The sequence below is a fragment of the Nansenia antarctica genome, assembly GCF_963989245.1.
Source record: "Nansenia antarctica genome assembly, chromosome: 1".
Taxonomy (NCBI): domain Eukaryota; kingdom Metazoa; phylum Chordata; class Actinopteri; order Argentiniformes; family Microstomatidae; genus Nansenia; species Nansenia antarctica.
This window is the reverse complement of record NC_137674.1, coordinates 13,069,244-13,095,528: the sequence shown is the minus strand read 5'-3', so window position 1 is coordinate 13,095,528 and position 26,285 is coordinate 13,069,244. Positions and strand designations below refer to the sequence as shown.

The 26,285-nt window shown below is 43.2% G+C and overlaps 2 protein-coding genes across 2 annotated transcripts in view; one reads left to right on the top strand and one right to left on the bottom strand.

The window, feature by feature from the left end:
* Nucleotides 1-561: 561 nt before the first annotated feature.
* washc2c (WASH complex subunit 2C) lies at nucleotides 562-14,459 on the bottom strand. Its single transcript, XM_080546064.1, has 30 exons — nucleotides 14,332-14,459; nucleotides 13,594-13,740; nucleotides 13,087-13,251; nucleotides 12,878-12,946; nucleotides 12,516-12,689; nucleotides 12,247-12,340; nucleotides 11,983-12,038; nucleotides 11,821-11,880; nucleotides 11,550-11,669; nucleotides 11,276-11,375; nucleotides 11,040-11,108; nucleotides 10,556-10,680; nucleotides 9,970-10,042; nucleotides 9,300-9,530; nucleotides 8,940-9,115; nucleotides 7,440-7,550; nucleotides 7,181-7,273; nucleotides 6,806-6,898; nucleotides 6,437-6,529; nucleotides 6,087-6,259; nucleotides 5,636-5,759; nucleotides 5,012-5,419; nucleotides 3,758-3,886; nucleotides 3,559-3,660; nucleotides 3,336-3,419; nucleotides 3,065-3,127; nucleotides 2,413-2,628; nucleotides 1,628-2,278; nucleotides 1,330-1,504; nucleotides 562-1,191 (listed from the first exon to the last, which is right to left on the bottom strand). Exons 2-30 carry the CDS (start codon nucleotides 13,738-13,740, stop codon nucleotides 1,046-1,048), a joined length of 4,320 nt encoding a protein of 1,439 aa, XP_080402190.1. The 5' UTR covers nucleotides 14,332-14,459; the 3' UTR covers nucleotides 562-1,045.
* A 7,048-nt stretch (nucleotides 14,460-21,507) lies between these two features.
* arhgap22a (Rho GTPase activating protein 22a) overlaps nucleotides 21,508-26,285 on the top strand; it is a gene marked incomplete at both ends in the record, with an annotated part of 21,285 nt that continues 16,507 nt past the window's right edge. The window contains 2 exons of the mRNA XM_080529981.1: nucleotides 21,508-21,541; nucleotides 24,821-25,020. Coding sequence (XP_080386107.1) covers nucleotides 21,508-21,541; nucleotides 24,821-25,020 — 234 coding nt within the window. The remainder of the gene's footprint in view (nucleotides 21,542-24,820; nucleotides 25,021-26,285) is intronic.

The following is a 26,285-nucleotide window of genomic DNA, read 5'->3' as shown; positions in this document are numbered from 1 at the left end:
TCACTGATGTCTTTGGACTTGGCTAAAACATGGGTGGGTGTTACTTTTTGGGGAGGCCAGTAAAGAGAGCATTGCAGTAGTCAAGTCTACTTGAGTTCACACATACTACTGACAGTGTAATTTATATTAGTTTTACATTTGTTCTAATTTAAAGCCTACACAATTATTGTTCTATGGCATTTTTTGCCATTATCTTATAAAATTATTTTTGATTATATATTGTTGTTTTTTATGTCCTATGCACCAACCTCACTAAGGCAATTTCCTTTATGTGCAAATATACTTGGCAATAAAAAGAATTCTGATTCTGATTGAAAGAAAGCAATAATCTGTTTTTCAGCATCCCGCCAAGTTAAAAACGGCCGCAAAGACTTCTCAAAAAAATCCAGTCTTATTTTGATAAATCTTGCGAGCCTGGATTTTCCTTGAGCAACACTTTTGGAACACCCCCAAGTGCTGCAGATATACTGACTTGATTCCAGAGACAAATCACCACACACATTTCATAAAATATCTTCCTTTTTAGTTTTAAAAAACGAAACATCATTCATCACAGGCAGTTAAGAAATATAACAATTTCATATTAATTGAAAAACATTTTGCAGGTTGGTAGGACAGTGGGTAATCACATTGCTTTCATAACCGTGATAAGGCAAAACCCAATGAAGACATGTAATCTCAAGATGGCAAAGCGGAACGACAGACAGACGGTTCCGACCACATGAATGATTTACTATTCATTTTCTGCAGGCTTAACAGCTAAATATTATGCTTATAAAGTGCTACCATGGAAATTAAATAAAAACAAACAGCATTTAATAACTGTTACATTATCCGTTATTAATCTGGTGAGTATGTAAATGCCATTGGAAGTAAATAAGAATTACTTACATTTTCCTTTGTTTTGATTTCCTTACGAGGTTATGCCACTGGATTCATATAAATAGTCTATGGACAGTGTTAATATCACCTACCTTTTTCAGTCATTCAAATAACAAAAATGATTTCTGCACAACTGTACAAGTTCAGCTCCTATTAAAGAAACTCAAATTCCACCCAGAGCATTGAGCGGATCGTCAAACATGTTGCTCGAGTCATCCACTGCACTGGTGTCCAGGGATGGAGGGGTTTTCTTAGATTTAGGTGGAGGCTTTGCCACCGGTTTTACAGTGCTTGAGGAGAAGATGTCATCTTTGAATAGAAAACATGGACATTCCACATTTTAGTGAATGATAACATGAAAATGTGTGTTGTGAGTTTAAGTTATTGAAAAACAACATACAATGCAAATTTGTGCTGTAAATGTCTATGGCTCTCTGAACTACTCACCCATATCATTATCAAATATTGACTTTGTCTCCATCTTCTTCTTAGACATCTTCTCTTTTGGTTTTGAGGTGGGAGTCAAGTCACCAAAAATGTCAACATTGTCATCAAACAGGCTGGCATCCAGGGACTTGTCTTTATGCTTTTTATGGGCTAAAGGCAAAGGCTCCGCTTCATCCTGCAAAACAGATGTACTCAGGCAACATGTGCAAGCACCCAAGTAAAACTGATATAAACAACATGCACACACATACTGTATAAGGCAATCAACATTTTCATACACCAGCAATAATGAGCCTACCTGGAAAATGTCCTGCTTCGTAGAGTTGCTCCCAGTCTTAGTGTCTTTACTGACAGCAGAGGTGGGGGTGGAGCTCTTTCCCATCCCAAAGATGTCCTCTTCATCATCTTCGTCCTCCAGGAACGAGGAGGCCGTGGCTTTCTTAGCTGACCTCGGCTTGACTTTCTGGAAAAGGTCACCGCCACGGTCGTCAAAGATAGAGGGAGCTGTTTCTCTTTCTTTCTTCAACCTCTCCTCTGCAGTCTTGCAGTTGGGGGAGGGTGTGGTTTGTTTTGCTGCTAGGGTGGACCCGAAGAGGTTATTGGAACCAAACAGGTCATCCTCGTCAGGGGAGGGCAGCACCTTCGCCATACTGCTCCCCTTAACCAAGTCTTTCTTAAGCGGGGTGGTGGACACTGGTAGCGTTAGGACAGAAGGTCTAGTGGACACTTCGGCGAACAGGGATTGGGGTGGTATGGAGAAGGGTAACGCAGCAGTGGTTGGGGCTGGGTTAGGTAGAGCTGGACTGGGTATTGTCGGGTTGAGTCCAGCCTGGCTGGGACTAGCAGCCTCTCCTTGGCCGTCCTCACTGTTCTCCACTGAGGTCTGAGCTGCCAGCTGTCTCGCTGCCCTGGTCTGGGGCCTGCGGCGGACGGAGCCTTTGGCACGGCCCTACACAGGGGGACAGATTACCAGAGTTACAACTGGGGCTTATCTGGGAGGTCACAAAGGTTACAGCACAATGAGAAAGACCCCCTTCACAGTCTCCCTGCCGCAATGTCTACCACTCCCTAGCCCAGACCCACCTTGCTGGAGCTCTGTAAAGTGGAGACCAGGGCTGGGTTATCAAAGCTCACTCCTCCATCGCTGGGTGACTGGGTCTCTGCTGGGCTGGTAACAGGGCTAGGTCTGGGGCCTGTGGAGGGGGGGCTAGAGGCCAGGCCAGGAAGTACACTCACCCCCCCGGGGATACGGGGGTTGGCACCAGGCAGGAGGGCAGCAGGGTTGATCACTAGGTTAGCCTGCGTAGAGGAGGAACATGCAGGATTATGATTTATATTTCATAACACAATCACTCACTCACTGTGCTCATGCAGTATTACATTCTAGCCCCAGGCAGTAGATACATTTGAGTGGAAAGTGAGTTTAGATGGAGAAAGAGTCATAAAATTGAAAAACGACTACATAAAAGTCTATGCGTGCAGTTGGAAGAAAAGGATGAGCAATTGCTTTCGGTCTGACAGTAAGCAGAAGAAGAAAAAAAAAACGTTATCCAAATGAATCGAAATGTAAGTTTGGCTTTCAAGCCAGCCATTGAAGAAGAAATGTTTTGCTTCAAACAGGAGGTTCAAAGAGATCTGGCAGAGAAAACATGTTGGGAAAAAGAAAGCCCTTTCAGAAAGAGTAAGTCTATAAAAATACATACATTTAAACCAAAAAATATAGAAAAAAAGTTACTTGAAGTTTTCCAATCCGTGACGAGGGCTCTTTAGATTTTACAGGGCTTGTAGCAGCAGGCTTCTGTGCAGTTGAATAACACAAACCCAATTCAGAAACCATCCTCAGACACGTGTCCATATGACATCATTCCACTCGATGGGATTGAAACAATGTCTGAATGGTTAAATTATAAACAAATGCGCAAACAAACTCAGCTACATAGTACATACTTCAATCATAAACAAATGAACTTTGGTTTAGGTTATCTACATGCTTGGATTAAACTTACCTCAGTCTCTGTGGCCGGTGCCGTGCTTGCAGGTTTTGGAGACGAGTCATCTTTACTGGGTTTGCTAGGCTTCTCTGCCACTTTCTAAACATGGACGGTAAATAAAGGGAAACAGACTGAGAATATACCGGTCCAGAGCAAGCAAGGCAAGACAGAAACAGGCTGGCCAGTGTTGAATGAAAGGAGATTAGGGTTATACAGTGTTATCACACAAGGACAGTACCGGAGGCAGAGCTTTGGGCTTGACAGAGCCAAAGAGGTCATCTTCATCATCATCTGCAAACAGTGTGGGTGCCGTAGACTTCACTGAGCTAGGTTTGTGGCTCTGCGATACAAACACAACATGACATGGACATGATGAAATATACAACTATTTTTTCAGACACATTTTGATTTTGGGGTGGACTATCCCTTTAACTGACCACAGATGTCCCGGAAGTGGCGAAGAGGTCGACATCTGGATCGTTGTCCCTCTGCTGGGTCTGACTGAACAGCAGCTCCTCGTCCTGGAACACCCCTGTACTCTTGGTACGAGGACGCACCTCCGGAGGCTAACACACACACACACACACACACACACACACACACACACACACACACACACGACAGACAGAGAGAGAGAGAGAGAGAGAGAGAGAGAGTTACACACAACCAAACATGACAGACAACATTCTGTAAACAAAACTTAAAGCTTGCTCGCTATCTGGTTCTGTAAAATGTGATCATTATTGAGCTTGTGCTAAGATTTAGCTTACCGGTATGTAGGATTTGGAAATGATTTGATTATGAATTTATCTTCAACACTGAATCCAAAATGTAGATGAACACTAGAAGCCTGTACATACTATACAAAAAAACCTGTGGTCAAATGTGAAGCGCCAATGCAATGTCAAGTCCACAGACCTGTCTGCTCTCATGCTATACTGCTGATATTGCCAATATGATTGAAATTAGTACGCCATTCATAACAGTCAGTTTCGATTCACCATAATGAGGGTAAAGTAGAGGTGAGGAGCGTTTGTAGTATTTGTTGTAGTAGTTTTGTAGTAGTTTGTAGTAGTTTGTAGTAGAGGTGAGGACCATTCGTGCTAGCCATGTTAGCCGCACCTCAGGAAGTGACTTGGAGATGTTGAAGGTGTAGTAATAATAATAATAATAACCTTTATTTGTATACCACTTTTCCTGCAAACATTGCAGCTCACAGTGCTTTAATCATTATATAATCATAATTTAATCATTTAAAGGCAATATTAAAAAGATGGGTTTTTAGTCTTGACTTGAAAAGATTTGCTGAGGTTGCATCCCTAATGTAAACTGGCAGTGCATTCCACAATTTGGGTGCATAAAATGAGAATGCAGCCTCACCAAATCTCTTCTTTTGTACATGTGGTACACAGAGAAAACCAGCGTCAGAAGACCTGAGAGCTCTATTGTAGTAGTCATGACAATGCTTCCAGATGTTTCTCTACGTGTGATTTTTAAATTGTAACAACAGTATTATGTTAAAAACAGACATTTTGGAAAAGTCAGGGAAGGAGGGGGGGACATGGGTTTCACAGCCGCGGTTTCACAACAGTTATTGTATTCTAGTGTCACATCAAGCCCATGGACTTGCTGTTGGGACAACTAGTGTTAATCATCTGACAGACAAATTAACAACGTTAACTCAGACTAACCTTTAGTGTGTTTTTGGCGGCTGGTTTGCTGGATATTGAGATAGGGGCAGTCCAATCCGCCCGCTCGACTTCCTCTTCCTCCTCGTCTTCATCAAACAGACTGAGCGTGTTGGCATCCTTATCTACAGGGGGTGGGTCGCCCTTAGACACGACATCATCGTCATTCCCGTCAGCCTCGTCCAACGGGCTCTTGGTCTGCTTGTTGGCCAGCACGTTGATTCCCCCAAACAGACTGACCGCTCCTACAGGCTTCTTCTTCGTTTCATTGCCCTCTGGTGGTGATGAGGGGGACTGCACATCAGGAGTCCTCTCCACTGCTGGTGGCTTCTCCTCCAACGGGGGCCCCGTCACCTCCTCTGGTTTGTCTGTGTCGAACAAAGAGGGGGCGGGGGAGGCCACAGCAGACACCTGCAGCACAGCACGAGGCACGGGGGATAAAAGTATGAGAGAGGAGTAGCTGACTAAGGTGTTTCAACACGACACTGAATTTATGGCACAACATTTATCTTATCAATAGACATCATCTGTTTGCCTACATGCTATTTAATAAACCAAAAAAAGTGAAGTCCTAATTTCTGCCCTTGGCTTTTGTCGTCAGTATTACTGTAACGTTACTGAGCTCACCTTAGCGGCTGGAGAGGGAGTGCTGTTGCTGACGGCTGGTTTGAAACCAAAGAGGGATCCCTTATCGTCATCGTCTTCATTCTCGTCTTCAAACAAGAGAGAGACTCTCTGGGGCTTTTTTTGACTGTGTAAACACATAGCGAGTTAGACGCTATGCCAACAAACTGATTTGAGCATGACGTCGTCTACTGATATACCATTTAATAAACATACTGCAAACAATGAGTAAGAACACAACAACAAAGGCTTAAGTTATTATACTGAAACATAATGGTTGATGTCAATTAATTAACTGTGAAATGTTTTCATCGATCCATTATTTTCTATCATTTACACCTATGCAAACGGTCTCTATAGAGTAGAGATGGAAGACGCTATTATCAGCGGAATTTTGGAAACAGACGAAAACCTGATCCCTTGTCCCATTTCATGAAAAAGCAATGTATAGTACCTTAACTCCTTTGTGGCAGCAAACAGGTCGTCATCATCGCCGTGGTCGAACAGGCTGTCTTTCTGGGCTGCTTTGACACTGCGGAAGCTGGAGGGGGCGCTCACGCTAGGCTTCATTCCTCCAGTCTTGGCCTCAGTCTTACCCACACTGGGTTTAGAGCTCATCCACTGGTCCTAACGAAGACATAACTCACATAGTTGATCACATATGTTGGGAGTACCATAGAATTGTAGGACAATAATGTGTAGGACAAAGCTAGTTCCTGTAGCCCCATAAGCACTGCATAAACACCTATCTGGTCCCTATGGTTACACAACTGCCAACACTAAATTGCACAGATTCCCCCTTACCTCATCATCACTGAATAGGGAGCTGGAGATAGGCTTCTTGGCTTGAGATGTGGTGGCTTTCGCTTTCGACTTGGTTGCGGATGCAAACAGATCCTGCGTGATGAGAGATGGTTGTTACACACTCTATGGAGATACATGGATCAGAGATCTAGCACCACAGCCTACAGTGCACACATATTCCCACGTCGGCATGGGTCGATTCCGGGCCCATGCCCTGCTGACCCTCTATTCCTTACTTCTTGTCTTTCACTACTGTCTCGGTCCAATAAAAACAGGACAAAAATACGAGTGGGATTGCCCCTTTTAACCTTTAGAAGACATTCAATGGCTATGGGTATCGTCCTAGGAGTATGAAGAGTACATCCTCACCTCATCCTCCTCATCATCGAATATGGACAGAGCAGCCTTGCTGGCTTTACTGGGCTCTGGCTTGGAGTGACTCTTAGGGACGGATGGGAATATCTATGGAACACAGACAAGGAAATATCAGGTTATCTCTGAGGTCAAACAGCACACAGAACACCCTTTCAATGCATCTATGGAATGCCTTAGATGCCCTTCCACTGACTCCAACTGACCACTGAGTGTGTTAAGTCTGCCAGTTGACATCAGCTGTTATTATGATTTATAAAATGTTTTATGTCAGCGTTATGCCAGCCTTATGTAGGTTTCATGAAGGAGCTAGTACGGTGTTACCAGAAGGTAATCTGTGAGGCAAAATTCAAGTGAGAATAGCTGACACACCTGTGAGTCCTCGTCATCAGAGAAGAGGCCCCTGGTCTGGGGTTTCTCAGTCAGCTTGGCAGGGGCTTTTAATACATCTGGGGGAGGCTCGTTCTGAAATGAGCATTCATACAGAGGATGTGGAGTAGAGCAATCATTCAGTTATTGAGAGAGAGAGAGACAGATAGAGATACACATACAAATACCAGATAGATAGACGAGGTGAGGGAAGAGAGAGGAACGTGAGATAGTACTGCAGAGGTGAAGGAATAAATCAAACCTCTTCTGACTTCTCGGACTCCTCGCTGGTGGAGGGCTGGCGTTTCTTCAGGCTCTCTGTGAGCAGGCTCTTAGTGCCAGGGCCAAACATGGAGACAGCCCCGGCTGGCATCTAAAACACAACCACCCACCATCAGTTAGGGGTGTAACGGATCACGGAAATTCCGTGATCCGTTCGGATCGCCCTCCACGGTTCGGAACGCGTGTGTACCGCGGATCAATTGCAAAAAAAAAAAAAAAAAAAAAACCTCGTTTTTTTTTTGGGGTGCGTTCGTAAATCCGCTCTGGAATCTGATCAGCGTTCAAGGAACGCCTCTTGTCCAATCAAATTACTTGGTCCCTTTATGACGTCGGACCCGGTGTGCGCTCCGGCGCTCTCAAAGCGAATTTACGAACGCGGCCCAAGTGTATCATGTTACGTTGTTCGGCGGAGAAGAACTCGAAATGCCTCCCTCGTCATTTAAATCCCATGTATGGGAGCACTTTGGCTTCTCTGTCAACTATGACGGGAGGCACGAAAAAGGTAGCTCGACAACTTCTGATAATGTAGGCATTTTTTTCATACCATGTTCAAAATAAGGGTTCACTTTATTATTTAGTTAAAAGTGGCATAAAACATGTGTATTCATCTGCTTTAAAGAGCCCAGTGATTCACTGCTGCAACCAGGCGCCTCCTCCCTCTCTCCTATCATTTAAATTGAGTGTATTTCAGTATAATTATGTAATGTTTGAGTGTAGAATATAGGGCTCTGCACACAGCGTGCGATTTCTGTTGCGCGTCAACGTTCCATTTTGAAGTTTGAATGGAAGTCTATGAGAAAATCATAAAACATCGCATCCCAATGCACACAGCGTGCGATGCAATTTCTGTTGTATGTTCTCATAGACTTCCATTCAAACTTCAAAATGGAACGTTGACGCGCAACAGAAATCGCACGCTGTGTGCAGAGCCCTTATGTTATATATATTATATATATATATATATGTATATATATATGTATGTATATATATATATATTACCAGTTTTGACATCTTGAATGTTGTTGGTTTTTGTCACATAGTAAAAGTGGTGTTTTTACAGAATTCAAGGAAAAAGCAGTTTTTATAAAAACAAAAATGTTTGTGTTGATCCGAAAAATGATCCGATCCGTGACTCAAAAACCGTGACACGATCCGATCCGTGAGTTAGGTGATCCGTTACACCCCTACCATCAGTTCATCACTACAACCACCAACCATCACACTGACTCACCAACACGACCACCAATCACCATCAATCTAACTCATTATTGCAACCATATAGCTCTACTGTAGCCCTCTTGTAATACACACCTATCATCAATAAATCCTCTTGTGTGCTGACTGGGCTGAGGGGGTTACCCCAACAGAGAAAAGATGTAGTCGAACAAGAGCGACAGACCACACACGCACGCAAAGTCTACTCAGCCATTTCTATTCAACCGTAACATCTTCCAATACTCAGGTCATTTGCACCCTTTACCTTTTTCTCCGGGGCTTTTTTGACCTCCTCCTCCACGACCTCTTTCTTCTTGCTCTGTTGAGGAGGCGGGGCGCTGGAGCTCTCGCTAAAGATGTCCCCGTCCTCGTCATCGTCGTCTTCATCGTTTCCCCCGAACAGATCGACCGTCTTTTTCTGCTTTGGTTTCTCTTGACCGGCTATGGGGAGGCAACAAAGACATGATGTGTCAGAGTCCCACGGTAACCAACCATCTCCCAACGGTGTCCGTTCAACATAAAAAGGATAGGGATTACTCTAATGTGAAATACACATACATACACATATACATATAGATACATACACAGCGCTGGAAAGTGAGAGTTAAGCGTGAAAGATAATTACCAGACATAGATTTCTTCAGGCTTTTTCCACGGAAGAAGTCATCCTCCTCCTCCTCGTCAAACAGGCCTCCCCCGCCCTGTGCAGCTAACCCAGTAGAGGGAGGGTGTTTACCTAACCCAGCAGAGGGAGGATGTTTGGGGGCTGCCTGGGTCTTGTTGGCTTTGCCTGGACTCCCGTTCTCCCTGCTCCCCACTGAAGCCACGTCATTGGGCAAGCCAAACAGGCTGTTCTCTATGGAGAGAGAGCAAACAAGGGACAAACAGTGAAGCCACATAGAATCTGATGTGAATGATCTTATTAATACCTGAATTCAATTGACGCTGTGGCTGATTTCATTCTAGTTTCAAGGCTGCATATGAGTATTCCGCATCCACATATTCAGTTTGACCCTCCTCATCAGTGAGTTGTGTAGTTTCATCTATCATTAGTCCTTTTCCCTTCATGGCTTTTCTGTTACCTGGATACATTGAGACACCACCTGACGGGATCTTCTTAAAAGGCTTGGATTCAGTATCAGTATATTGTATATCAGTCTCAAGTTGAATACAGTAGATGTTGGCTTAAGTCACATTTCTCTACGTGGTGAGAGGAAGTTTCAGTTGGTATGCTTCTAATCAGCATTTCGGGTTTTTTGCAACGTGAAAGTATTTGGTTCCTTGTTGGGACTTACCTGAGGCCTGAGCTGTGTTCCTAGTCTTCTCTTCTGGCACGGCTTGCTTTGGTGCATCAGAGAAGAGATCACCCTGGGGGAACAGACACCATGATTATTATTAGATTGAAATCAAGTGCAATACTGAAACACAACTGTGAACATTTCAAACCTGCAAACTGCGACACTTTAAATGAATGTGCAATAACACTATGTGCAATATGACAACCCTCGGGTACATAAGGTTCAGAGATAGGAAATGTTAGAATAGGTATAGCATAGCATAGAGTACAGCACAGTGTTTTATTTGTATAGTATAGTATAGTGGATAGTGGATATAGCCTTTATTTATAAACCAACTCTTTTCCCTTCTTGTTTTTAGTTTTTTTTCCTAGCACCAGGGGAGCCCCTACTCCCAAATTTCGTTGTTTGGTACCTGTACTATATCAATGACAATAAAGACCATTCATTCATTCATTCATTATCTACTGTTTCTTTGGAAAACTGCTGTCAAATAAATAAACATAATACAACTACAACACATTGAGTTATATAACAAACCTATCTGTATCTGTAATGGAAGCTACTACCGTTTACATCAACCTACCTCATCATCGTCATCAAATAGGCCTTTCCCTCCACTGAAGAGGCCTCCTTTCCCTCCGAACGGAGAGAAGTCCTCATCCTCCATTTTGGGTGGCCTGAACAGCTCATCGCTGTCATCGTCAACTGCTGTAATGATGTCAACAAAATAAGTTACAAAATGTTTGTATCCACAGAAGGGAAATTAGCTTTACAGCAGAATCCAACATGCACACAACAGTCATTCACAAGAATAACACAGAATACATAAATACAGACAAATATTCAAAGAGGGAAAGTGACAATCACCATGACGGGTCAATAACAGTGAATCGACTGACTGTGAACTATGGCTGTGATGTCACCATTGCTTGTCAATGAAGGAACTTCACAAATACTCTTTGCGAGTCTATACTTTTTGGAATTTCACAATACTCTACCCCGATATTTAGACCCTAAATGTTAGTACACGATGGGTGAACGGGGTGTTTAATGAGTGAACGTCCTACCCAGAAGTCTCTCCGGTTTTGTCTCTTTCTTTCCTTTAGTCTTCTTCTTCTTAGTGGCAGATGACAAGGCTTCAGAGAGATGACATGGTAGAGAACACATGAGCATGCACATGCACAGATCATGGGACTTGCTGAGAATTCAAATTAAGAAACACTATGAAATGTTTGATATGGCAGTAATTCAAAACCAATGGATGTGTTGAATAGTTATTAATGCAGGTCAGAAGTGCGCTCACATGTGCGATCCGCGTCTGGTTTGCTGACTGGTTCTCCTTTGATTCTGGCTGCCAGTTCATCAGCAAAGGATGAAGGGCCTGTGTTCTGAATGTGACAAGACTTACGTAAAGAGAGAAGGAATAGAACGTATCAATATTCTTTCCTGTGGACATGCAAACAATCTTTCCAACCATGTTGCAATTGTTAAGAGAAATATGAACGTTGAAATGTTTTTGTACTTTCACAATAGAGTACGTTTCATTCTCCACTAACAAACAGTAGACACAGACAAACCTTTCTGTCTTCGTCACCGTCATCATCGTCATCTTTGTCGGATTCCCCAAATATGTCTGAGTCTCCGTCCTCATCTTCCTCTTCCTCCTCCTCCTCTTCATAACTCAACATGGACGACTTCTGTAGGGAGAATCAATGTATTTGTAAGGTTTTTGGCAAGTGTTCTAAGTATAAGTTAGGTTGGGTTCCCGCTCCTCTGTTGATCAGTGTTTAGGAGAGTTCTCAGAGATATGACCTTTGACCTCTGACCTGAGAGTGAAAGTAAACTCACCTTCTTGATGCTGCCATGCCTCTTTTCGTCCTGGTCAAAGTCGTCATCTGATTGCTGTTGATGTAAATGCTAGAATGATTAGCTTTCTTTAACATACAGTACAGGAGATTTAGTAGAGCCTTTCATGATGAAAGGGAGAAACTGAAGAAAGAAAAGTCTCACATCTTTGCCATCCTCACTCTCAATGACACTATCTCGATCACTGTCAATGGACATTTCTGAGAAGTAAAACAGAAGATACATGTTTTCAGGTTCACGTCAAAGAAAATGTGACATTTTCACAAACACCAATGCCTCTATGAGGGACATCTATGAAAAACAGGGATGATACCGAAGAGACACTTGAAATATTTTATGATTAATAATATTAATAATATCATATTATATCACAAATAAAAGGTTATCTAAGGTATAGTACACTCCTACCTTCACTGGAGAGGTCACCCAGTCCCACATCATCTTGCTCCATAAAGAGCTGAGAGCCAATCAGATATGGTAATGGCCTGTCCACATACAGATCCTACAGAAACACAGACACATAGAGGCTTGAGATCTACTGAACAACTTACATGTCCATGCAAATTCCCCATTGACATCATGTGAAAATGTGAATTATGTGAAAACATCACAAGTCTAAAAGAATCAAGCATTCTTTTTTAGGGCATCACGTCTATATTCTCCTTTGTGTTTCTCACCTTGGGCTCCAGTATCGGCTCCACTCTGTCAGTGGCCTCCTCATCCTCTGAGTCAGAGTTTCCCGCTTTGATGTCCAGCTGCTCAAAGGCCGACTCCAGCACACTGAGACCATAGTTCACTGCCTCCTGCATCTTAGGAATCAGTTCTGCCTCCTTCTGCTCACGAGTCTTCTCCTGGGGGTAAACACACACCAGACACTAGTCATTCCACGGTGTGAGATTTATGACTGTGTACATACAGTAGTCTACATAGGGACTGTCATTCTGTTAAACATACATTCATCTTGAAGTCCACAATTTTTGTGGATCTATACATGAAAAGTCTGTTCTCAGTTGGAGGGGAAAGTAGGAATAGTGTTTACCTGCTCAGGCGGTCTCTCCATGGTCTCAGTCTTGGGGAGTGGATCCTCCACCTCCTCATCGTACACCCGCTGACACACACAAGCAGAAGAGGGCAACAAGTGTCAAATGTCTTCATGACAGCATCATCACTCACCGTTTCAGTGTAAAGGTTTTCATTGTTAAGTGTAAAAAACGGATAAACAACTAGCCTAAATAAAATGTGACATACGTTTTCTATGAACTGTGTGTTGGAGAGCATCAGGAAGTCGTTGAAGACTGTGTGCAGGCAGCAGTCCGTTGCCTTGGTGTCCCGGATCAGACCATCTAGCTGCTTCTCGATCTCATGAGTCTTGGACAACATCCTCTGGGAGAAGTCTTGGAGGAACAGGAAGAGCTGTGGAGACGAGGATTCCAAAATGAATACACTCGTCTCAAGAAACTATCATCTTCTTCATTCACAGTAATAGGAATAAAGCGGACACGCTAGAGCTAGTTTCCAGTTGATATTGACCCTGTTGCTTTCACCTGTTCCTGTACTGATTGTGTAGATGGAAAAGAGAGAGTAAAGGCTCAAGACTACGATATATCCTTGGGGCATTAACCAGGGGCAGAGTTGAATGCACTGAAGAACACAGAAAAAGTCAAAACACATCATCTAGGGACCACTCAAAGCTTCTGATCCAGAGAGCTAAATACAGAGTAGTCAATTCATAGAGAGGGCTGGATAAATACATACCCCTGAGTCTGCTGCCAGGGACCAACTGGCGCTGGTCTGTCGCATCTCGTCCAGAGTCCAGGGTCTCTCCCACACCTGGGCATCTCTCCCATGGTGGTTACTCTGGCCGGAGCCATTTGTCATGCTGCCATCCGGCAACCCACTCATCTGCAACAATAACATACAGGAAATGTTAGGATATTTATAGCATAGCATAGAGTACAGCACAGTGTTTTATTTGTATAGTATAGTATAGTGGATAGTGTATATAGCCTTTATTTATGTAAACCAGCTCTTTTCCCTTCTTGTTTTTAGTTTTTTTTTTCCTAGCACCAGGGGAGCCCCCCCTCCCAAATGTCGTTGTATGGTACCTGTACTGTATTAATGACAATAAAGACCATTCATTCATTCACATAGCTGTATTCATGTAGCTAGGAAAGGCAACACAGCTATCTGACAACACTGACTATGTCAACATAGAAGATAGCCTTAGTAATCTCTTATGTCAATTGTCAACACAACGACGTTAGCCATGCAAGCTTGGTTCCACTGACAAATCGATAAGTGCCCAAATGTAATTGCAATGTCTCCCTGAACAGGCTTTGTGTTTTTCGTACACTTCAAACTGTTAACGCAGCTAAAACTGGCTGAAAATGCCCTAGCATGCAAGCTAATGGTGTTAGCTCGCTTGGCTTGTTGTGAGATCTCCATGCATGACTGAGAGAGCATACACTCATCCTTCTTTCAGGAGGACCTTACCTTCAATACCTTATCGGTCAATGTTGTCAACGACAGTGAATTGTGCGCCAAAAAAACGACTTGGAACAGAGAATCGATTGTGCTGAACTTGGCCGTTTCCTCATTGGGTTTCTGACAGTTCGGCCATATTTTCGTCTGCAGGCAAATCAGCTGACGGTCACCTGACCTAGTGTGGTGGTGAGGCAATCAACTACGTCACCAGCATCATCAGCATCAATCTGACTTGTTTTTAAAATGTATTTATTGTTTATTTGGTAGGGACAATGTACAGGTGCAACTCCAAAAATTAGAATATCGTGCAAAAGTTCATTTATTTCAGTAATTCAACTTAAAGGGTTAAACTTAGATATTATATAGACTCATGACATGCAAAGCGAGATATTTAAAGCCTTTATTTGTTATAAATTTGATGATTATGGCTTACAGCTTATGAAAACCCCAAATTAAATATCTCAGAAATGTTTAATATTACATGAAATCAATAAGAAAAGGATTTTAAATACAGAAATGTCAGCCCTCTGAAAAGTATAATCATGCATATGTACAATGCAATGAGTCTATATAATATTTAAGTTTAACCCTTTAAGTTGAATTACTTAAATGAATGGACTTTTGCACGATGTTCTAATTTCTGGAGTTGCACCTGTACATCAAAGAATGCGCCAGAGTTAAGCCAAGTGTCGTATATTTTTACACATTAATAGCCTTCTTATATAACGTATATCTTACACATATATTCACGTATATTTTACACATATTACACGTATATTTTTATTACTTCATATATACTTTATTAATACTTTATTATTTCATTACAAATGACGCGGGGAGATTTTCAATTGTCGCACATGCGCAGACACACACACACGCACATGCACGCCCCCGAGGGTCTAGGCCAATCAGAGGCCTAGAAGGAAGGATCATGATTGGCCAAGAACATACTGTGATGTGATTGGCTGAGGGCCGCTATAAAACCCTGTGCTGAGTCTGGAGCTCAGTCTGTTCGTCTGTCTACCGCTCCCCACGTCGTGAATGTTTTGTGTGCCTGTAATCTGAGGACCCGATCTTTTTTGAATAAATACTCTTACACTTTGGCCAGGAGTTTTTACCTCTTCTTTGATCACTGAAACAGAGAAAATATTCAACATAAGAAGGCTAGTTTTCAACCGTAGTCCTTGAACAGCTTTAAAAGGAAAGCCAGGCATTGGACATTAACATTGCATTACACATGGTTTAGCACACATGGTTAGCACGTCATCAGCATTAAACAAAAACAATATACAGTTAATAAAAGGCATCAGCATAAAAACATAATCATAGAAACAATAAAGACATTAGCCCAACAGAGAGATACATACGATCCATTGCTAGTAGTGGAATTAGTGACTGCTGCATTGCTGATTACTGATGAGCCATGATTTCAAGTGGTTGGAAAGAATGACCTGTAGGTGGTGTACTTTCTTATGTTTTCAGGTAGTTTATTCCAATCATGAGATGCTTTCATTGAGAATGCAGTCTGGCTGAATGTGCTCTTTCTGAATGGGATGGAGCAGTGTCCTCCCGTTGCTTGACCTTTTACTGAGATACATGCCAACTATTTTGGAGACGTTTAGGCATTGTAGGCAGGCACGTTCCAACCATAATATGGCAACTTGGGCCATTGCATCAGTGAGTTTTGATGCAACTTTCTGTTTATTTTTTACAGTGTATATAAATAAGTAATCTGCGTACATCTGGGTTTCAACACTGTCACATACTGATGGAAGTTCCTTAATGTACAGGCTGAATAGCAGCGGCCCAACTATGGAACCTTGCGGGACCCCAGTAGGTGGGTGCCCAGCAGTGGAAAGATTGCTATCTACTTTGACATACTGAGTTCTGTCTGCCAGGTAGGAAAGGGGGCAGTCTGGGAGAGACTGAACCCAGATAATGTCGAGATGAAGACTTTATGATTGACAGTGTCAAAGGCCTTTCTTAAGTCTAGGAACACTGCTCCAACAACACCACCCTGGTTCAGAAGCATTTTGAATGAATGAATGAATGAATGAATGAATGGACTTTATTTGTCATTGCTACAGTACAGGTACCAAACAACGAAATTTAGGAGGGGTGGCTCCCCTGGTGTTAGGAAAGGGAAGGAAAAAAAAACGTAAAAAAAAAAATTTCACAAGAAGGGAAGGAGCTGGTTTACATAAATAAAGGCTATGTACACTATCCACTGTACTATACTGTACAGATAGACGACTAGGGTTGTCATATTGCACAATAGTATTGTTTCACATTTATTTAAAGTGTCACAGTTTGCTTGAAATGTACATGTTTGTGCCTCAGCACTACACCTGATTTTTTCAGTCCAGCAGCTGCCATACAATCCGTCCAGACTGTCCAGGGCCCAGAAGGAATTTTGAAGGATTTTGTCAACAAAGTAGCAGTTGGCTGTATCTGTTGAGTGTTTAGATCTAAAGCCAAATTGCATGGAGTGCAGGGAGAAAGGACTGTTGTTGAGATGGAAGACTAGTTGTTCTAATATCCATCTTTCAGCTACCTTTGATGTTATGGGCAGAATGGATAAAGAGCTGTAGTTACAGATGTCTTTAGGATTACCAGCTTTAAAAATAGGTGTGATAATAGCCGACTTCCATGCACGAAATGGAGGTGTTGATAAGTTTGCAGATGGAGGGTGCCATGTCCATGCCATATACATCTTTGGCTCTGGACATCTCAAGTGAGTCGATTATTTCTAGCACTTTAGATTCTGATATCCCTTTTAAGCAAAGGGTGGGAAGTTCGGTGTTAACAGGTTAAGGATCAAGGTGCAGAAAAACTCAGTAAAAAAAAAAACTCAGAAAAATAAAAGTTTAAAAAGTAGTTGTTAAGGGCCTCTGCTATTTCTCCTGGGTCGTGTGACAGTTCTCTGTTCAGCTCCAGTTCCAATGGTTTTACTGCTTTAGAATTCATCCTTATTGGTGTCTTGAGCTGCCCCCTATATCATTTTGGGTTTTACCCCTAGCCTCGCTAATAATATCAATACAAAAGTCTGCTTTCACCTTTCTCAGTGCCTTCACTACATTATTTCTCAACATGACAAATGTACGTTTGTCATGTGCTGATTTTGAGTTCAAGGCCAATTTAAGTGTGGCATCTTGTGTCTTCATTAAGGTCCGGATATCTGTATTCATCCATGGCACACTCTTTTTTTTTTTACCTTTACTACCCTTTACTTTCTTGGCAAATGTATTAATTGTGTTCTGAATTTTAGTTAGCATCATGTTACTATCAGCTTCGGCATCTTCTGCATTCAGAAGTGTGTTCCAATCAGTTTCTTTTATTGCATTTATCAAAATGTTGCCATTCATTCAGAGGGATCCTGAGTTGTTCTGATTGTCTTGATTGTCTGGGGGTTCGGAGGTGCAGTCTTTTTTTGGTTAATTTCCTATTAATGAGTGTGAGATTGTGGTCTGACAACCCAGATAGCATATTAAATGTTTTGATCACTCGTTCTGGTTTGTTACTAAAGACTATATCGATTAGGGTTTTTGAGGAGTTTGTCATTCTAGAAGGCCCCTTAATTAGCTGGTGAAAATCAGGATCTATCGTACATAAGTCACCTCCAACCAGTCTCTACATATATCAGTGCCTTACTTCTACTTTCACTAATGGACGAGGCCCACTTATGCCTTCAATTACACACACACTCATTTCCTCCATGTCCCAGAGGGCCATATTTCTATATTGAAGATACGTTTTCACATACCCATCTGACTCAGATGATCTGAGCCTGGAGTGGCAATAGTACCATATATGAGGGCAGTATATGCACATTATGTCACATGTGATCTTTTTTAATGTCCTCGGTATGGCCTGTCCTGCATACAGAGCAGGTGAGATGAGAGATTGCAGCTAGTACAGATTAAAGGGGCTAGATGACCTGTGACTATGGCATTCATCCTATTGCCTCTCTCTCCCTCCCCCTTCTCTTTCTCTCTCTCTCTCTCTCTCTCTCTCTCTCTCTATCTCTCGCTCACTCTCTCTCTCTCTCTCTCTCTCTCTCTCTCTCTCTCTCTCTCTCTCTCTCTGTCTGCAGCCATTTATCTGTCACATGGTATCCTTCCTTGTGCCTGGCACTCCAGCTTCTCTTTATCCATTAGCCAATGAAATCATCTCTCAGGCTAACTATCTCATTATAATTCCCTGTGGTGAGTGTTTCCAAGATAATGCATGTCTCAACTTTGGTACACATTGGCATGTTTGATTGTGGTATTTTCTTCCTCTAAAGTGGTGTTCTATAAAAAAAAAAATATATATAATCTCATTGGTTTTCCAATGCAAGGGATAGTTTCTCGAATGAAACTGAATGTCCATCGAAGCAGAACTTGACAAAACCATAGAACACTAGAACCAGACAGCAGAGCTGGTGAATGAGACTATAGGAAATAATCGCTTCTCTGCTACGCTACTTGTGTATTTTTCCTATCTCCTGAGACAAAGTGGATATAAAATGTTTGTATCAATGTGTGCATTGTCTGAACTACCAGACCACTGAGAGCTTTTATCCAGATGCATATTTGATATGCTTTTGTGACAGGCAGCAGTGTAATAATACCCAGAGCCAGAGGGGAAGCATACACTGTTTAGCCTGAGGTCAGCAGCTTTCAGTTCTCCATCCAGATCTGTTCACTTCCTGAGTTCTACTTCACAGACATAGATGGAGAAGATAGATAGAGAGAGATAGAGAGAGAGAGAGAGAGAGAGCTCGAGAGAAAGAGAGAGAGAGAGACAGAGAAAGGGAGAGAGAGAGACAGAGAAAGGGAGAGACAGGGAGAGACACACAGAGAGAGAGAGTATAGACTCCTGTCCTGTGTGGGGGAAGAAGACTGTTGTTTGTCTACTATAGCCCTCTGGCTAGGCTGTGTGTGTGTGTGTGTGTGTGTGTGTGTGTGTGTTTCTCCTGCAGCACAGAGCACTGAAAAGGGTCTGTCCATCTGAGATGACATGGCATGACACAATCTCAGACGTCCGTTTTTAGCAGACCATGTTTACAGCATTCCCCATCTGGACTATCACTGCTGTGTTCTCCTGATGGCATCTCTCTCTTGGTATGTCAATGCCAACATTATCTGATTGTCTCTCCGCAATTATCAATTATCTAGAATGTACCACTCAGGCTGCTGCTGAATACATCTCTTCAGTGTTACCTCTGTGAGTAGACGTGTGTGTGTGTGTGTGTGTGTGTGTGTGTGTTAATGTGTGTGTTTGTGTGTGTGTGTGTGTTAATGTGTGTGTTTGTGTGTGTGTGTGTGTGTGTGTGTGTGTGTTAATGTGTGTGTTTGTGTGTGTGTGTGTGTGTGTGTGTGTGTGTGTGTGTTAATGTGTGTGTTTGTGTGTGTGTGTGGGTGTGTGTGAGTGTGTGTGTGTGGGAGAGGTTGACTTCGCATATCTCTTGCTTCACTCACTGCGTATGTATGTGTTCTATTGTGTCTGTGGAGATACTGATATTGTTCCGTAGGCTGATAGACACAGAGCCTCGATGAAGCCCACCAGGACTCTATCCACCGAGAAACAGAAGAAGCTGTCAGGTATGGACCAACTAACACCACCGGTCTGCTCTGGGACCTGCGTCTGTCTCTCTACTGTACAGTGTTTTATTTCAGTCTTATTTTACCAGGTATGTTTATGAAGACAACAACCCTCTTCATTAAACACAAAGCCCTGAGAGTCATTTGTGATATGATGTTTGTTTAGCTTGCTTGGTCGAACTTGTTTGTAGTTGTGGTAGTGGGTGTGTGTGTGTGTGTGTGTGTGTGAGAGGTGATTACTGTAGTTCATTATTCCCAGCACCAGAGCCCAGTCAGCTTTTTCCTCCTCCAGCCCTCAGTCACTCCCAGTCTCCTCCAGCTGGTTAAACTGCAACACTTATCAGCTGTATTACAGACGTTACATCACTACCTGGCAGTATTAGACACGCAGAAAGTACATCACACTACCCTCTACCCTGTACTCAAGTTGTAAAAATCAGGGGGATGGTGGATTTTATCATGGGGACAGTTTTAGCATCCCCACAGCGTCAGTGACTTCAGTGTCAGTGACTTGGTAAAAATGTCATTGCATGTGTGCGTGCCCCCTCGCCCACAATATTTTACTCAATATGCGCGAAACTAAATGTTGAAATAGCAGTAATACCACGTTCATTGATAAAATGACATAACAGATGGAAAGGGGGAATGGCAGTTTTAGAAGGGGGATGATTTTGACCGTTTTTATTTCAGGGGGGATGCCATCCCCCCTCATCCCCCCTCAACCTGAGTGCTGCCTCTACCCTGTGTCTTTCACTGTGCATACCGGTTTAACATGTAAACCTGACAGGTAATCCTGAGTGATGTGCTCGTGTTATGTCTCCGATTGTCTGGAACATTTCATCTACCTTTCTACATTTAGGTAGGTCACTGAGAACACATTCCCCTCTACAGTCAAGACCTGAATGGGTCCAGACAGAACCAGCATAGAGACATGATACAGATCGGGGGAGGCTGGAGGAGGCAGAAATCAGAGTACAAGCTCATTGTAATGCAAGGAATGAGTTATGAGTTGTAATTAACCCATCCTCTGATTTCTACCTACCCCCAGCCATCACTGATGCAGACCTGGCTGGTGTGTGAGGGATAGTGAATGGGAGGGGGACATGACAGAGGACATACAGCCATATTTATAGACCGTGACAAATAGAGACAGAGAAGGAAGGTGCAGTGGAAAGACGGAGAGGGGGAGAGGGGTGGGGCTAGGTATACAAGTAGAACAGCACACTTGGCTAGTGGGACAGAGCGAGAAGGAGAGAGGGTGGGGTGTGAGTGAAGGAGGGAGGGTGTCTGAAGGGAGTGTATGTGTGTGTGTGTGTGTGTGTGTGTGGGTGTGGGTGTGTGTGTGTGTGTGTGTGTGTGCGTGTGTACGTGCATGCGCGGATGTGTAAGAGAGAGAGAGAGAGAGTGAACGCTGGAGACAGAGAGTCTGAGTGTAAGGCAGGGAGAGAGGCTTACACTACAGAGGATGAGGAGCAACAGGGCGAGGCAGCAGTGAGAAGCGGTGTGTGTGTGTGTGTGTGTGTTTGTGTGTGTGGAAGGGTGTGTGTGGAGGAGAGAATACAGACATGCATCTGGAAGAAGGAGCACAACCACCACAACCATGCTGAGCCCCAAGATAAGACAGGCACGTCGGGGTAAGCACATGCTTTTCTCCTTCCTTCCTCTCCTCCATTCCCCTTCTCCTCTCCTCTTCTCACTCGCTCCCCCTCTACTCTTCCCTCTCCTCCTGATTCCCACTTCTCCTCTCACCGCTCCCCCTTTCAAAGAGGAGTGCTTTCTCTCCCTCTCTTGTCCTTGCCTCTCTGCAGTGATTCTCTCTCTGCAGAGCTCACACCAGCATCCAGTCACTGGTTCTCTACTGTGACTGGAGTAGTGTTATATTACCGCCAGCAGCTGGTGTTACCAGCAGCACTGACAGCGAAAGGCTACTATTACCTCAGTTAGTGCAGGAGACAGGAGACACACATGCTGTTCATTTGTGACTCCACACCCAAAGTGATGCAGCACATTTGTACTGCTTCTGTCACTTATGATAGTATTGGATTTTTTTAACATTGATCACTGAATGTGATAACAACACTATGATTTATGGACTGTTAATTAACAAGAGGACCCCAGACCCAGTTTCAATCATTTTACATACAGCGCTCTATATGATGGAATATCTAGCATCCCTAGACAGAGCACTCCCTGAAGCTGGAAGATATTTATTCAAATGGAGGCATTTATATAGTGTTCATCTATTATTGTAATGGATTGGGTGTGATGTTAATTGTATGCATGGCCCTCGTATTTAACCAATAATTTGACAAAGAAATAGAACAACTTATATTTATTTTATGACCATATCGTACATTGTAGGTAAAGTCATAAACCGTGCATCTGTATTCACTGATTATCTGTCCAGCTAGCAGTCTTGTTGAGTAGAGTGGTAGTAGTTTATTTGTCCTAGACTGGTGATGGATCCAAGTGGTGAATCAGTGACATGCAGGCCTTACTACTGTTGTATATCACAACAGCTGGGTGTCAAACATAGTTCCACTCACTGAGCGCCGGGCTCTGGAAATGGAGACTGTGTACTAGCCACTGTAGGTTATAGACAGACATACCTCACACATGACTGTTGGGAGATGAATATGGAAGCCATAAATCAGAGGACAAATACTTGGCACAGAGATTATTTGGATGCAAAAATAAACACAAGCTGCAGTGGTGTTGTAAACTGGACATGGGCTGGGCCGAGGCATGTTTAGATGGTCGGGTGATGGTTGAGTGAGGCTAGTAGTGGGTGTGGAACTAACCCAGAGATGAGGATCTAAAGGATACATGTATGAGAGTGTGTGCCAGATAAAGTGTGCACGTGGGCGTGCGTGTGCGTGTGTGTGTGTGTGTGTGTGTGTGTGTGTGTGCGTGGACGTGTGTGTGTGTGTGTGTGTGTGTGTGTGTGTCATCTGGTGCGAATAACATCCTGTGTGTGGCAGAACTGGTTGTTGGCAGATTGTTTCCATGATATCAAAATGCACTGTTAGTATTTATGTCCTTTAGAATTGTACATGTACAGTATGTGGACATAAATAAAGCATTTAAAATGTGTGTGCGTGGACGTGTGTGTGTGTGTGTGTGTGTGTGTGCGTGCGTGCACGTGCGCATGCGTGTGCGTGTGTGTGTGTGTGCACGCGTGCACATGCGTGTGTGCGTGTGCGTGTGTGCGTGTGTGAGGATCGGGCAGCTTGTCTGATCCTCAGGAGGAACCTGTCGACCTGACCTAAATGATACAAACCATGTCATGATGAAGGCTTAGACTAGAGGGACTTCCATTGGTTGCTTGGAATGATCCTATTTCTGTATTCTTCGTGTACATGAATCATAATAAAACAGCACAGTGTCAATGTCATAGGTTGTGGAAACCAGAGTCATATACCTATATCTATCACTTTTCCAGACTCTAGACTAGGTGAACCAGATCTGTTTCTTACCAAAAAGGGCCTAACCCTTAGGGTTAGGCAGAACACTGCCTCAGACAGAGGAACTAGCCAAAATGACTGAAATATTCATGCCATGTCTACATTTCTTCCTCAAAAGGACTTCATCAAACATATATAAGCCCTTATCACAACTTGAGCCATGAGGACGATTCACTCGATTGACAACTCAATCATCATGTTTTCACCATGACGACAAAATATCACCAATCAACCTGGTCAACTATAACAACCATATCAAGTTGTAATCCATTCTCTATGTTGATTGAAGAATGATCCACACCGAACCCAGTAGTACAAGCACAGAAGCAAACAAAAGAGGCCATTGCTTCTCTAGGTTAAGATGTTCCTGTATGAAATATGCATAATGAGACCAGGCCGTGCTCCTTGTGTTTATAGACCCCCAGGATGCTCTCTGCCTCTCTCTGCTCTCATCAAATTGCTCTTAATGACTGAACAGGATGCGAACACTCTCTCCTTCCCAGCAGTCATGACTCAGCAAATGAAGGATGCGCAGAGAGGGAGAGAGAGGGGAAAGAGACAGAATAGAAAGAGGAATAGAGAGAGAGAAAAGATACAGAGAGATAAAGATACAGTGAGAGATGCAGAGAGATGAAGGTACACAGTGAGAGAAAGGGGAGGTGAAGAGAAAGAGAGAGAAGAGGGAGGGAGGAAAATGGAGAAACAGAGAGAGAGGAAGGAGAGATGGAGCCCAGCCTTTTATAGAGACATGTCCACCCTTGCTGTTCTCAGCAGAAAGAGAGATGCAATTAACAGAAAAACGAAAACAATTGATTTCTCTCACAGTCTCTCTCTCTCCCTCTCTCTCTCTCCCTCTCTCTCTCTTTCTCTCCATCCAGACAAAAAGGATTGTTCTACCGTCCCTGACAACCCATATCCAGTCAGATAAACAGTATAATACTTTTATGCTTTTAATCTGTTATGGTTGTATAGCCCTGTTAGAGAGAAACGTAATATCTGAAGCAAATTTGTTCTGTACTCTCCTACAGTATGGGCCGGTTTCACAGACAAGGCTTAAGCCTAGTCCTGGACTAAATCACACTTTTAGTCCAGGATTAGGCTTAAGCCTTGTCTGTGAAACTGGCCCTATATGTATGTATGTAGGCCATTACCCATGAGCTGATTCAGGTGGTATCAAGTAGTATGAGGTAGTGTCAGGTAGTATGAGGTAGTATCAGTGGAAATATACGTGGTCATCGTATCTCTCTCTCTCTCTCTCTCTCTCTCTCTCTCTCTCTCTCTCTCTCTCTCTCTCTCTCTCTCTCTCTCTCTCTCTCTCTCTCTCTCTCTCTCTCTCTCTCTCTCTCTCTCTCTCTCTCTCTCTCTCTCTCTCTCTCTCTCTCTCTCTCTCTCTCTCTCTCTCTCTCTCTCTCTCTCTCTCTCTCTCTCTCTCTCTCTCTCTCTCTCTAGCCCGATCTAAGAGTATGGTGTTGGGGGAGCTGTCTCGGGTGTCCAGTAGGGCCTGTTCCCCGCTGGGCCAGGAGAGGGCGCTGAAGGCTGGCTGGCTGAAGAGGCAACGCAGCATCATGAGGAACTGGCAGCTGCGCTGGTTTGTGCTCCGGACTGAGGCTCTGTATTTCTATAAGGACCAGGATGAGACCAAAGCTCAGGTAGGCCTACTGTGTCACCTGACAAATATGATCTTATTCTAAGTCACCTCAGGTAAAAGTAATTATATTGAACGTAAACACAGGTCAATAATCAAATGAACTCAAACTTTATTTGAATAGCGCATTTCTCACAAAAGAAATTACCAAATGTAATGTTTTTTACAAGGAATATAAAAGAACAAAACAACAATAGAGATACAATAACAATATAAATAAATAAAACAACAATAGTAGCAGAGATTTAAAAGGCGAGATTGAATTTTTAAAAAAAAATCAGGCTCTCTGGTAGGGTGTTCCAGAGTCTGGGAGCATAAATACTGAACACTGTTTCTCCATATTTACTTGGTCCTGACTTCTGGGACTGTCAAGAGTTCAGTGCCAGTGGACCTCAGGGGTCCACCTGGTGTGTATCGCACAACCATGTCCATAATGTATTTGGGTGCATGGCCATGGAGTGACTTATAGACTAATAAAATAATCTTGAAATGTATTCTGAAACTAATAGGGAGCCAGTGCAGGGATTTCAGGACTGGTGTGATAGGACACATGCGGCTGCATTTTGTACCATTTGCAGTTGACTAATCACTTTTTTGGTGGGGCGTTGCAGTAATCGGTGGGGCGTTGCAGTAATCTAGTCTGCTAGTGACAAACTCATGCATTACTTTTTCAGTGTCTGCTTGGGGGAGAAAAGATGCAATCTTTTGGTAATGTCTCTTAAGTGATAGAAGGGTATTTTTGTAATATTTTTGATATGGGGTCCACCCATAGAGCTGGGTGTCGTCAGCATAGCTGTGGTAGTTAATGTTGTCTTTCCTGATGACAGAGCCAAGGGGTAACATGTATAGGCTGAAAAGCAACGGTCCTAGAATGGATCCCTGAGGAACTCCATAGGTCACGCTAGAGTTTCTTGAGTTGTGGTCAGCAATTAGGTTGCACACAACCTTTTTGTTGGTTGCACTGAATTACCGTAAAAACTCACTCATTCAAAACAACAGACTATAACTAACATGTCATTAACTTGCCTGTGATCTGTGTTTATGTATGTACTCCTCCCTGTCATACTGTATCTGTGATTGTGAGAAACACACACACACACACACACATATTCACAACACTCTCTCACATCACACACACACACACACACACACACACACACACACACACACACACACACACACTTACCATCATCATTACTGTGCTGGAGCCCTGCCCAGAATACAGCAGACTCTAGAGTCTGTAACGTCTTACACACACAACACACGTCC